Here is a 12479-nt window from a genome sequence, read left to right as displayed (position 1 = left end):
GAGATCACTAAACTGAGCCTCATTACAATAATAATGCTTGGTATAAATAATTTCTATGAATTAAAGCAAGTTTTCTTATTTTAATAATGTAATCAAATAAGTTTTCACCCATCAACTAGGTCTTGTGAAATCACAAAATCATGAGCTCTTTCATTTTCCCACTGCCCTCCTTCAACCCATAACCTTTGATGCCCTGGCTAATCAAGAACCTATTAATCTTTGTCTTAAATGCACCAGTGACCTGGCCTCCCCAAAGGCTTATTGCAACAATTTTCACAGATGTACCACTCTCAACTAAAGAAATTCCTATGCGTTTCTATTCTAAGTGGATGCCCTTCAATCCTGAAGTTGTGTCCTCTTGTCCTAGACCAGTGGTTTCCAACCTGTTTTCCCCCACTCACATTCCACCTTAAGTAATCCCTTACTAACCATAGCACATTGTATGCCATATGTCTTAATTTATCCCAGTAAACCTTGGAACCCTCTCCCACATCAGCACATCCTTGCTTAAATGAGGAGCCCAAAACTGTTCATAATACTCCAACTGAGGTCTCACCAGTTCCTTCCAAAGCCTCAATATCACATCCAAGCTCTTGTATTCTATTCCGTTTGAAATCAATGCCAGCATTGCATTTGCCTTCTTTAACACTGACTCCATATAAAAGTTTACTTTCAGGCTATCCTGCACCAGGACTCCCATGTCATTTTGCATCTAATTATTTTCAATTTTATCCCCATTTAAAAAAGTCTGCCATTTATTTTTTCTACCAAAGTCCATGACCATACACTTTCCAACATTGTCCATCATTTAATTTTCTCCTTCTTTGCCCATTCTCCTAATCTGTCCAAGTCTTTCTACAACCTTCCTGTTTCCTCAATACTACTTGCTCTTCCACCTACCTTCTTATCATCTGAAAACTTAGTGACAAAGCCATTCATTCCACCATCCAAATTATTAATATAACATTGGTCTCCGGGTGATGATCGAGATCCGTTCCTACACTTACTCTTGTTCCTCCGATAGCTTGCAAACCAGAAGAGGGATTTGTGAAGTAGCCTAATGTACATGTGCAAATTGGGGGCACAATTCGTTCTAAGTTTTTCGTAACCCAGGGACTCCCTGATGAGGTGTTCCCAACACCGGCCCCTGTGAAACACCACTAGCAACTGACAGCCAAACAGAAAATGATCCCTATATTCTAACTCTCTGCTTTCTGCCATTCAGCCAATGCTCTACCCACACTATTATTTCTCCTGTTATACCATGGGCTCTTTACATATTAAGTAGCCTCATGGGTGGCATCTTGTCAAAGGCCTTCTGAAAATCCAAATGTGCAACGTTCACCGAATCTCCTTTATCTAGCCTGCTTGTCACTTCAAAGAATTCCAATAGGTTTCTCAAGTAAGATTTTCCCTTAAGGCAGTGGTTCTCAACCTTTGTTTTTCACTTTTAAATAACCCTTACTAACCGCACAGCACAGTGATGTTTCTAGGGAAAATAGCACCGATGGCAAGCACTGAAATTGCACCCCCCATTAAAACTTAATTGCTTCAACTCTTCACCCTACAATGGCATCCACTTCGCCTTCCCTACCTGTCCTTGTCACCTCCTCTTTCCACGATGTGCTCCTCATCCTTTTATTTCACCAACCTTGCATCTCGGGGGGAGAGAGGGATGCACCGTATGGCAAAGTGATCGGCTCCATATGGCATCATGACACTAATCCTATCACTTTGACGAACTCTGCAGCTGGTCATAACAGTTATCACCTGAAATTATTTTCTGCATATTTTTTCTCTCCTCCTGACCTGTGTTTTCAGTTACAACTTGATTATGATCCTTCAACTGACTTTGTTAAGGGTATCTATAAAGTAATTACTTAATGCAAATAAAAATATTAGTGGCAATATTAAACGAATGTTACTGGTGTGTACTGTGCAGTTCTTGGCTGTGTCATCTTCTATTTCCCCTGCTTAGATGCCCACTGGTGTTATTCAACCCAATTTGTTTTAAAAGTATTTCCTATCATTAGTCCTGTACCAAGCAAGGATATTGGTGATTTCCTGTGAGAAGCAATTCTTTTCTTGGTTGTTAGAAGTACAATTCACAGCCAATACCCCTTCCCAGGTTATTGGACTCTGAACATCATTATATGACTAAACACACTTTATTTGGTGAAGTACACTGTAAATTCCTTGCCATTACTTCTCTGTAATTTAATTTAGATGGGGAGAACATACCAACTCTTTAGACAGTACATGATCTGAACCCTGGTCCCGAACGCTGGCACTAACCACTACGCCATCTGTACCACCAGATATATCCTTGTAAATTTCACACGTTGAGTTGTAATTTATGAGAACCTCTCATTTTTAAATATTGTCAGTAGGTTTAATCTTTTACTGAAAAGCATCAAGAGTTTACAAACCAGTTTGCATCATCTTTCACATTCACTAAGTCATGTGTATTTAATTCCTTTGATGATAGGGGTGGTGACAGATGGCCGGGCCTAGGATCGGCGGGTGAGGCGAGGACAGTGGCCCCTCCCTTTTTGACTAGTGGGGTGACATTTGTGATTTTCCAGTCCTCTGGGACCATACCAGAATCTATCGATTCCCGAAAGTTCTCAACAGCTACTTTTTTCAGAATTAGAGGGTGCAATCCATCTGTTCTGGGAGACTTATTCCACCCTTAGACAATTCAGCTTTCTGAGCTCCATTTCCTTGAAATAGTAGCTGTACTCACTTTCTTTCTCTGATCTTTCTTTCTTTTGGCTTGGCTTCGTGGACGAAGATTTATGGAGGGGGTAAATGTCCGCGTCAGCTGCAGGCTCGTTTGTGGCTGACAAGTCCGATGCGGGACAGGCAGACACGGTTGCAGCGGAAAATTGGTTGGTTGGGGTTGGGTGTTGGGTTTTTCCTCCTTTGTCTTTTGTCAGTGAGGTGGGCTCTGCGGTCTTCTTCAAAGGAGGTTGATGCCTGCCGAACTGTGAGGCGCCAAGATGCACGGTTTGAGGCGATATCAGCCCACTGGCGGTGGTCATTGACAAATTACACACTACTAATATTTTCCACAGTGAAGACTGATGCAGAACATTTATTTAGTTCTTCTGACATCTCCTTGTCTCCCATTATTATTTCTCCAGCATAATTTTCTATTGGTCCTTCTCTGACCTCTCTTTCACTCTATATTCCTGAATAATCTTTTTCTATCCTCTGATATTGCTAGTCTACTTTCATACTTCATCTGTTCTCTCCTTCAGATTTTTTTTAGTTACCTTCTGCGTTTTTTTTTAAAAGCTTTCCAATCCTCTATCTTCCCACTACGTGTTGCTTCTTGTATCCGCTCTCTTTTGTTTTTATATTGGCTTTATCTTTCCTTATGAGCCACAATTGTGGCATTTTTCAATTTAAATATTTCCTTTTTTAAAATATATGTATTTATCCTGCACCTTCCTCATTTTTTTTGCAGAACTTCCATCAATTTCTGCTCTGCTCTCAGCCCTTATAGTACCCCCTTCCACTCTAATTTGGCCATGTTCCTCTCTCATGCCACTATAATTCAACACACCTGACTTCAGTTTCTCCTTGTTAAATCTCAAATTGAACTCGATCATATTGTGATCACTGCCCACTAATGGTTCCTTTACTCCCAAGTTATCGTATCATCTCTGGTGCATTACACAGCACCCAATCCTGTACGGCCGACCCCCTAATGGGCTCATGAATAAGCTGCTCTAAAAAGAGATTGTGGAGGCCTTCTACAAATTCTCTCTTGAAATCCAGTCCTAACCTGGTTTACTTAATCTATTTGTCTGTTAAAATCCCCCGTGACTACAATAACATTGCCCTTCTGTAATTTATTGTCCGCATCCTTGCTACAGTTTGGAAGTCTGTATATAATTACCAACAGTTTTTTTTTACCCTTGCCATTTCTTAACTCAATCCACAATGGTTCCATATCTTCTGATCCTATGTCACCTCTTTCTAATGATTTCAACTTGTTCCTTATCAACAGAGCTAAACCACCCCTTCTGCTTACTTGTCTATTCTTTTGAGACATTGTTAATACTTGGATATTAAGTTCTCAATGGCATCCATCCTTTTACCACATCAGTGATAGTCACATCATACCTGCCAATGTGTAGCTATACTACAAGGTCTTCCACTATATTTCTTATGCTACTTATTTTTAAATGCAAAATCTTTATCCCTTCATTTTTGACTGTGTTCTTGTTGCATTGCAACTCATCCTACTGACTGCAATTTTGTCCTTTCTCCTGTCCTTCACTCAAACTCCCTACCAGCTGTCCCTACTTGTGCGCCCACCACCTCTACCTCTTAATTTTGGTTTTCAACGCCCTCTCCTGCAAATCTAGTTTAAACTCCACCATCCCCAGCCTCTCCACCAACAGCATTAGCAAACCACCCTGCCAGGAGGGTGTCACCCCTTCCCCAGAAAAGGTTCCAATGATCCAGGAACTTGAAAGCCTGCCCCATCTCTTCAGAAACACATTATTCTGTACTATTTTCCTGTTCTGACCTACCCTAACTCATATATTGACCCTGCTACAACCATCTCTTCTGGAATCCAGAGATTACTGCTCTTCAGCCTCTTTCCTAACTCCCCCAAATTCAATTTGCAGGACATCTACCCCATCCATGACTATGTCATTGATGCCAATATGTACCACAACCTCTGGGCTGCTCACCCTTCTCCAAAATAACATTGTAGACCTGTTCAGACACATCCTGAACACGAGCACCAGGGAGGCACACTATCCTGGAGTCTTGATGAATGGTATACTAACAACAACTGTACACTGACAATAAATTTGAGGCATTAGGGAATAAAACTTGGGATCATTTAGGTTAGAGACACCTTTAAAAATATGCCCACCTGGTAGTGGTAGAGGCAAGGCTGATAGTCTTTATTAAAACTGTTCCAGTGCAAGAGACATCATTTGCTGAATGGTAGCACTTATAAATCAATATTAGAAAAATAACCCTTCACCTAGTGTATTAAAAAATTGCATTCATCAAAAAAGTCTAGGATGCTTAAATTTAACAGATAACAATGATCTATTTCATTTTTCCTATAGACTTTTTTTTAAAAAGAAACCATAAATGGGAGGAAGTTATGCTTCAATTACAATAATTTTTTCAATGCATTGCTGGTCAAACACAAAGAATGAAATCTATTTTCTTGTCTTTAAAGTTTTCATCAAAGAACCAAAGAATAGCAGAAGAAAACTCAAATTTAGAGGAACGATCACAGGAAACTGAGAAGCCCATGCACTCCTCGACTGAAGGGGCAACAGACATCCAAAAGCTGTTGAAGGAAATGTCTAACTGTCTGCACGATTTGCGAGGACTGTACAATATTCTTACTCAGAGAGCACAAGGAAAGGAGCCAAACCTTTCTCTTTTACTTGGGATACAATGCAAGTATTCATTGAACATATTACAGTATCATTTTTTTTTACAATTAGGGAGAGCATAAGATAATTAGATAGATATATTGAATGACCTTCCAGAAGAGATGGTTGTAGCAGGGTCAATTTTATTATTTAAGAGAGGGTTGGATGAGTACATGGATGTGAGGGGACTGGTGGGTTATGGAGGGGGAGTAGGTAGCTGGGACTAGTGGAGTTCACTTAAGTAGGTGCAGACTAGAGGGGCCATAATGGCCTGTTTCCATACTATAATTATTATATGGTTATATTTCATTGCACCATGCGGTGCACTGTTAGCCAGAATCAGACATGCACAAGGTAAAGACTGTACAACCAGTTTTAATCCACAAAGACTTCCACAGAGCCAGACTGGCTGTAGCTGCAGCAACTCTGAGTGAGGCCTCGAGAGGCTGGCGCAGGCTTATAACCCGGAGGGTGATTGACACCTGACTGGGTGGGGCTTGATCCATTCAGGGTGACTGATTGACAGCCGACCAGGTATTGTCCTGTCCCTTTACACTCCTGCAGGTAGAGGTTGCCCCCTTGCAGTAGGCTGGTGGTGCACCACCACACATCATTTGTAGTTATTTTCAGATTAAGGACAACTTTTAGTTAATGACCCTCCCCTCATACCCATTTCAAAAGAAAACCAATCTATCCCCTTTAGATGCTAATATACAAATCTTTTTTTTTATTTTCATCCTCATTGAATGTGTTTGGATGACCTTTTGCCTCAAGACCTTTTTTTGCACTAGTACCTATCCCTTCATTTTCAGAATATTTTGTTTAAATCTAGCAAAGTGGATCTTAGATGTACTTAATAGAATCATTGATCTCTACAGCACAGAAAACAGACCATTCAGCCCTTCTAGTCTGTGCTGAATCATTTCACTAGACCCATTGACCTGCACCCATTCCATAACCCTCCAGTCTTCTCTCATCCATGTATCTACCCAATTTATTCTTAAAACTTAAGAGTGAGCCAGCATTTACCACATCAGATGGCAGCTTGTTCCACATTCCCACCATTGAATGTAGAAGTTCCCCCTAAACCTTTCCTCTTTCACCCTAAAGTTATGTCCTCTTTTATGTATTTTTCCTCATTTAAGTGGAAAGAACTTACTCGAATTTACTTTGTCTATACCTCTCAAAATCTTGTAAACCTCTATCAAATCACTCCTCATTCTTATACACGCCAAGGAATATAGTCCTAACCTGTTTAATCTTTCCCTGTAACTCAACTCCTGAAAACTCCAATATTCTAGTAAATCTTCTCTACACCCTTTCAATCTTACTGATATCCTTCCTGTAGTTTGGTGATCAGAACTGCACACAATACTCCAAATTTGGCATCATCAATGCCTTATACAATCATACCATAACATCCCAGCTCCTGTACTCAATACTTTGATTTATGAAGGCCAAAATGCCAAAAGATATCTTTAAAATCCTGTCTCCCGTGATGCCACTTTCAGGGAATTATACATCTGTATTCCTAGATCCCTTTGTTCCTCCTCAGTGCCCTACCATTCACTATGTTTTATCTTGGTTTGACTTCCAAAATGCAACACCTCACACTTGTCTGCATTAAATTCCATCTGCCTTTTTCTACCCCATTTTTGGACTATATCCCTCTGCAAGCTACAAGAACCTTCCTCACTGTTCACAATTCCCCCAATCTTGGAGTCTTCAGCAAATTTACTGATCCAATTTACCACATTATCATTCAGATCAGAGATTATAGATGAGGAGCAACAATGATCCCAGCACTGATCCCTGAGGCACACCACTAATGAGAGGCCTCAAGTCTGAGAAACAATCCTCCACTACCACTCTCTGTTGTCTCCCATTCAGCCAATTTTGAATCCAGTTTACAATCTGTCCATGGATACCTAGTGTCTGAACCTTCTGAACTAACCTCTCATGTGGGACCTTGTCAAAGGCCTTACTAAAGTCCATGTGGACAACATCCACAGCCTTTCCTTCATCTACTGAACTTAGGAATTCAGGTCCTAAAAATCTGGTTCTCACAATGTTCAACACAATGAAAGTTAAAAGGGAGATGCAGAGGAGCATTGGAGGATATATGAACAGGTTAAATAAATGGGCATCAATTATGGGAAAAAGCGATGGTAATCACTGACAAAAAAATGGCAGAGACTTGTTAAGATTGAGAGATTAAAAGATAGCATTAAATGTGGTTTTGGATAGCTCTCAGCATGTATTGGGCAGCAATGCTGTTACAGCACCAGCAAACAGGACTAGGGTTTGAATTCCGTGCTGTCTGAAAGGAATTTGTGCCTTCTTTCTGTGTCTGCATAGGTTTTCCCCAGGGGCTCTGGTTTCCTCCCACCTTTCAAAACGTACCAGAGTTGTAGATTAATTGGGTGTAATTGAGCAGCATGGGCTCATGGGCCAAAAGGGCTTGTTATGGTGCTGCATGTCTAAATTATATTTAAACAAAAATTAAGTTTATGAATAGTTGGAAGTTAAACAACAATTAAGAAGGCACAAGAGAAAGAGTGGAAAAAAAAACCTCTTGTCCCAATGATATAGATCTTTGGTTATACCACTTCTGGTATATTGTGCACAGGTTTGATCTCCCTAAACAAGACATTTTTTGATGAGGAATTTGATCAAATGAGGTATAAATAGACGTCAAGGCTACTTTTTAAAAAGGTGCTGTACTAAGAAGCATTTAAGCAAAAGGTGATTATACATAGCATAAAAAGGGATATTGATAGTATGTATATTCAATTGGCAAGGCATTAGACAACTATTTTGACAGAGCTAGGACTTCTCTCTTTCCAGAAAAGAAAGATGAGAGGTGACTTAATAGAGATCTACGAGGATATGCAAGTCATAGATAAGGGAGACAGACTGCACCTTTTTCCCCAGAGCAGAAGTAGCAAACACCAGAGGACATCTGTACAAAGTGAAGGGTCGAAAGTTTTGGGACGACATCAGGGGCAAGTTTTTTTTTAAACAGAGATATGTGGGTGCCTGAAATGCATTGCCAGGGGTGGTGGTGAAGGCTGGAACAATAGGGGCATTGAAGAGACTCTTAGACAGGCACATGTTTGAAAGGAAAAATAGAGGTAGCGAAGGTTTAGTTTTTTTGGGGGTAGGTTCATATAGTTTTTGGCACAATATCATGGGCCGAAGTGCATTTACTATCTTGTAATGTTCTATGTAATACTTTGCCTCAAAAATTTATTTTGCTTCAGAGATTATGCTTCCACTTGTAAGAAAGAGCGTAATTTCATTAAAAGCTTCTCATTAAGGATTATAATGGAAAAAGTTCAGAAGAAAGTTATTTAATCCAGCATAGGAGAACATAGAACTTAATGCCACAGTGAGTGGTTGTTACAAATATGACATGTTCATTCAAGGGATGGGAAGGAATAAAGGTTTTCACTCAGACTGATCAAAGAAAGATGGGAGAAACCTTGAGAGGAACAGGGTCAAGGATTAGTTGGGCTGAACATCATATTTCAATGACATATCCTACAAATCTGATTCCAGTCTATCAAAGAGTCTTGACTGTAACGGAAATATATTTTCCTTTATTCATCCATTAGTTCAATGTCAACTTGAGATCCATCTTTTCTGGACACTCACCTAATAGTTTCACATTATACATAAATCATTGATTAACCCTGACCAATTTTAATTTTACACCCTGAATCATCAAAAAAAAACAGGGAAAAAATGTCCTTTTCAAAACGCTTTACATTTTGAGGTAAAGTTCCAGATTTGAAGCAACAGAAATTGTTGCAAAAGGGTGTTGAATGGATTATAGAACATTGCAGCACAATGCAGGCCCTTCAGCCCACGATGATGTACCAACCGTTACATATGCTGACCCAAAAAAAAACTAAACCATCTCTATCTGATAATCTCTATTTTTCTTTAATCTATGTGTCTGTATAAGAAGCTCTTAAATGCCCCTATTGTTCTGACTTCCACCACCACTCACCCAAAACTCTCTGTGTAAAAAAAAAAGCTTACCCCTGATATCTTCCCTTAACTCTCTTCCCTTCACTTTGTATAAATTTGCTCTGGTGTTTGCTACCCGCAATCTGGGGGGAAAAAGTGCTGTCTGTCTACCTTACCTATGCATTTCATAATCTTGTAGACCTCTAACTTTCATTGCTCCAAAGAGAAAACCCCCAGTTCTGCTCATCTCGTCTTATAAGACACATTTTCCAAATCAGGCAACATCTCACTAATCTCCTCTGCATCCATTCCATAGCTTCCACATTAACCCCCCCCACCTCCACCCCACACACCCCTGTAATGAGGTTACCAGAAGTGAACACAATATTCTAAGTGTGGTCTCACCAGAGATTCATAGAGCTGCAACATTACCTCATCACTCCTGTACTCAATCCCCCAACTAATTAAGCCCAGCATACCATAGGCCTTCTTAAGTATCCTATCAATTTGCATATCTGATTCCACACAGCCAAGCAACTTTGAGAGATCTATGGATTTAGACCCAAAGCTCACTCTGTTCTTCCACACTGTTAAGTATCCTATTATTACCTTCAAGTTTGACCTTCCAAAATGCATTACCTAACATTTGTCCAGATTGATCTCAATCTGCCACTCTGCATCCTGTCTATATCCTGCTCTAACCTACAACAATTTTCTACACTATCCACAAGACCTCCAACCTTCATGTCCAGCAGCAAACTTACCAACCCATCACTTCATTTTTTCATCCAGGTTATACATAAAAATTTTTTAAAATCACAGTGGAAGGGTCCTAGAACAGATCCATGTGGAACTCTACAAGTCACTGATCTCCAGGTAGAAAACTTTCCATTCACTGCTACTCTTTCTATAAGCAAGCCAATTCTAATTCCACACAGGCAAGGTTCCATGGATGAAGCCATGCCTCATGAGTTTCTGAACATGTCTCCCATGGGGGAACTTGTGAAATGCCTCACTAAAATCCATATACACCACATCTGCTACCCTACCTTCATAAATTTCTTTTGTTACGACCTATCCAGAACCCCTAGCAAGTGGTTCCTAAATATCCTCCACTTTGTGCTTTTTCACCCCGAGAATATCTGTTCCCAATTTACTAGTTCCTGCCTCATCTCATTGTTCTCGGCCCTTCTCTAGTTGAACTTTTTACCATGTTGTCCACTTTTATCCTTACCATGAAGAGCATCAATAACAAAATTGCATAGGTGTAAATTTGAAAATAAGATTGAACAATCTGGCAAGTTATTACAACCAAAATATAGAGTGATTCACTTTGTCACCATTCAGCAAATGAGTTGGAATGCAAAATGAGAAATTAAGATGACACACAAATAAAAAATGCAGTTGTCACAGTTTTGTAGCAACTAATCTTTCCTATGCTTCTTTAACAGCTTTGCAATGTCCAGGTGATGAAATTGAGAATTATCATGGCGATGAATTTCTTTCAAATAAGCTGACTGATGTCTATGAATTACGCAAAGATATTGATGAACTACGGACCATAATATCTGACCGATATGCTCAGGACATGGGTGAAAACTGTATTACTCAGTGACAGCGTGTTCATCTTGCAGCACATTGTTACAGGCCCTGACCACTTCAGAAAAAGAGCCATAAAGCAACATTGTAGCCAACTTCTGAAAAACAAACAAGAATGCAACTTCGTTTGAAGTTGTAATGCAATGTATGAATATTCCAAGTTCTTATCCCCACAATCCAACTTAAAACTGATGAAGATGGAAACTGACTCCAACAAATCTGATTTAAATTATAACTATTGTATTTGATTTAGGAAATGTATTTGAGTTGTGTATGTGACATTTTTAGGATTGGCGAGTTTTACTCTTGACTTGTTACAAATAATTGAACTTTCAAGGGCTAAAGTGACAAGCAGCCACAGATCACAACTCATCAGGAAACTGTGATTTAACCTCCATTTGAACTGAGTTAACCTGTTGAAGATTGCAGCTTTACAATTTTATTAAGCTTACATGCAGCTTTTAGGCTTGGTTATGATGTTTCTGTTTGCTTCACCATGGATGATGAGCTGTTAATATTGAGTGTCTGTCTTTCACATTGAAGAATATCTAATTTGCAAGGTACCAGAGATGTGCAGATGCTCTGTGAAATGAGCACATCCTTCATGAAAGAAATGAAACACTGGAAAAAGAAGTTTTGTTTTGCCTCTAGTGTGAAAGATTCTTGTAACGTTGCTGTGAATCCAGATTGTAATTATGGTCCACACAGAGCTGGAAAAAAAGTCATCTTCAAAACCACAGCTACACATAAGCTTCACTGAATAATGCTCAAGTGTAATGCTTCAACGCTTACTTTTACCAGCAAGAACACTAGCCTTGGAAGATCGCTCACTTTTTCATAAATCCCTCATCAGAACTGAATAACAGCCATGTTTGAGGTTTATTAAAATCTGAACATATTGAGGTAGTATGAACAAATGTTAAGTGGAAAAAGAAAATGTATCAAAAAACACACCACAGTTCACTATTGTGTGTGGCTGCAACTAGCAATTGAGAAAAATCAAATGTGTGTAATGAAGAACTTTAGGCACAGATTGAACACAGAAAAGAACACAATGGCTACTTTATGATTAGACTTAACACAATGAATTAAAATTGCTTCAGGTCTAAAACAAAGGTAGGTATTCCGTTGCATCCTCTAAAGGCCAAGAGTAGGACAGTTGGTAGATTGATTTCTCACAAGGAATCCAAAGTTTTATTTTGACTTTTCCATAATTATTAAACTCCAAACAGTATAGATCCATATTTGAAGCAATGTGAGAATTTAATTCCAACTCCACCACATTATATTTGTCAGCAAAACCCAATTAATTTTGATGCAGAGACAGGTGCATTGTTAAAATCAACGCCAAGCAGGCAAGTTTATCGATCCAAATTTCCAAATCACAATCATGTATTATAAAACACTGGAGCAGGCTCCCTTTGTTTTATCAAATGTGAAAAGAATGTATTTGCAAAAATCTCAATACTTTTCTTTAAAACCACC

The 12479-nt window shown here is 39.3% G+C and overlaps 1 protein-coding gene across 4 annotated transcripts in view; it reads left to right on the top strand.

The window, feature by feature from the left end:
• Nucleotides 1-12236, top strand: part of cep85l (centrosomal protein 85, like) — a 314062-nt gene extending 301826 nt beyond the window's left edge. For all 4 annotated transcript variants that reach the window (XM_069886836.1, XM_069886835.1, XM_069886837.1 and 1 more), the window contains 2 exons: nt 5219-5444; nt 10847-12236. In XM_069886836.1, the coding sequence (XP_069742937.1) occupies nt 5219-5444; nt 10847-11010 (390 nt within the window). In that variant the 3' untranslated portion in view covers nt 11011-12236. The remainder of the gene's footprint in view (nt 1-5218; nt 5445-10846) is intronic.
• Nucleotides 12237-12479: the final 243 nt, after the last annotated feature.

This window comes from Narcine bancroftii, chromosome 6 (genome assembly GCF_036971445.1).
Source record: "Narcine bancroftii isolate sNarBan1 chromosome 6, sNarBan1.hap1, whole genome shotgun sequence".
Lineage (NCBI taxonomy): Eukaryota > Metazoa > Chordata > Chondrichthyes > Torpediniformes > Narcinidae > Narcine > Narcine bancroftii.
Note: the sequence above shows the minus strand (reverse complement) of the source record. Positions and strands in the feature narration are given on the sequence as shown.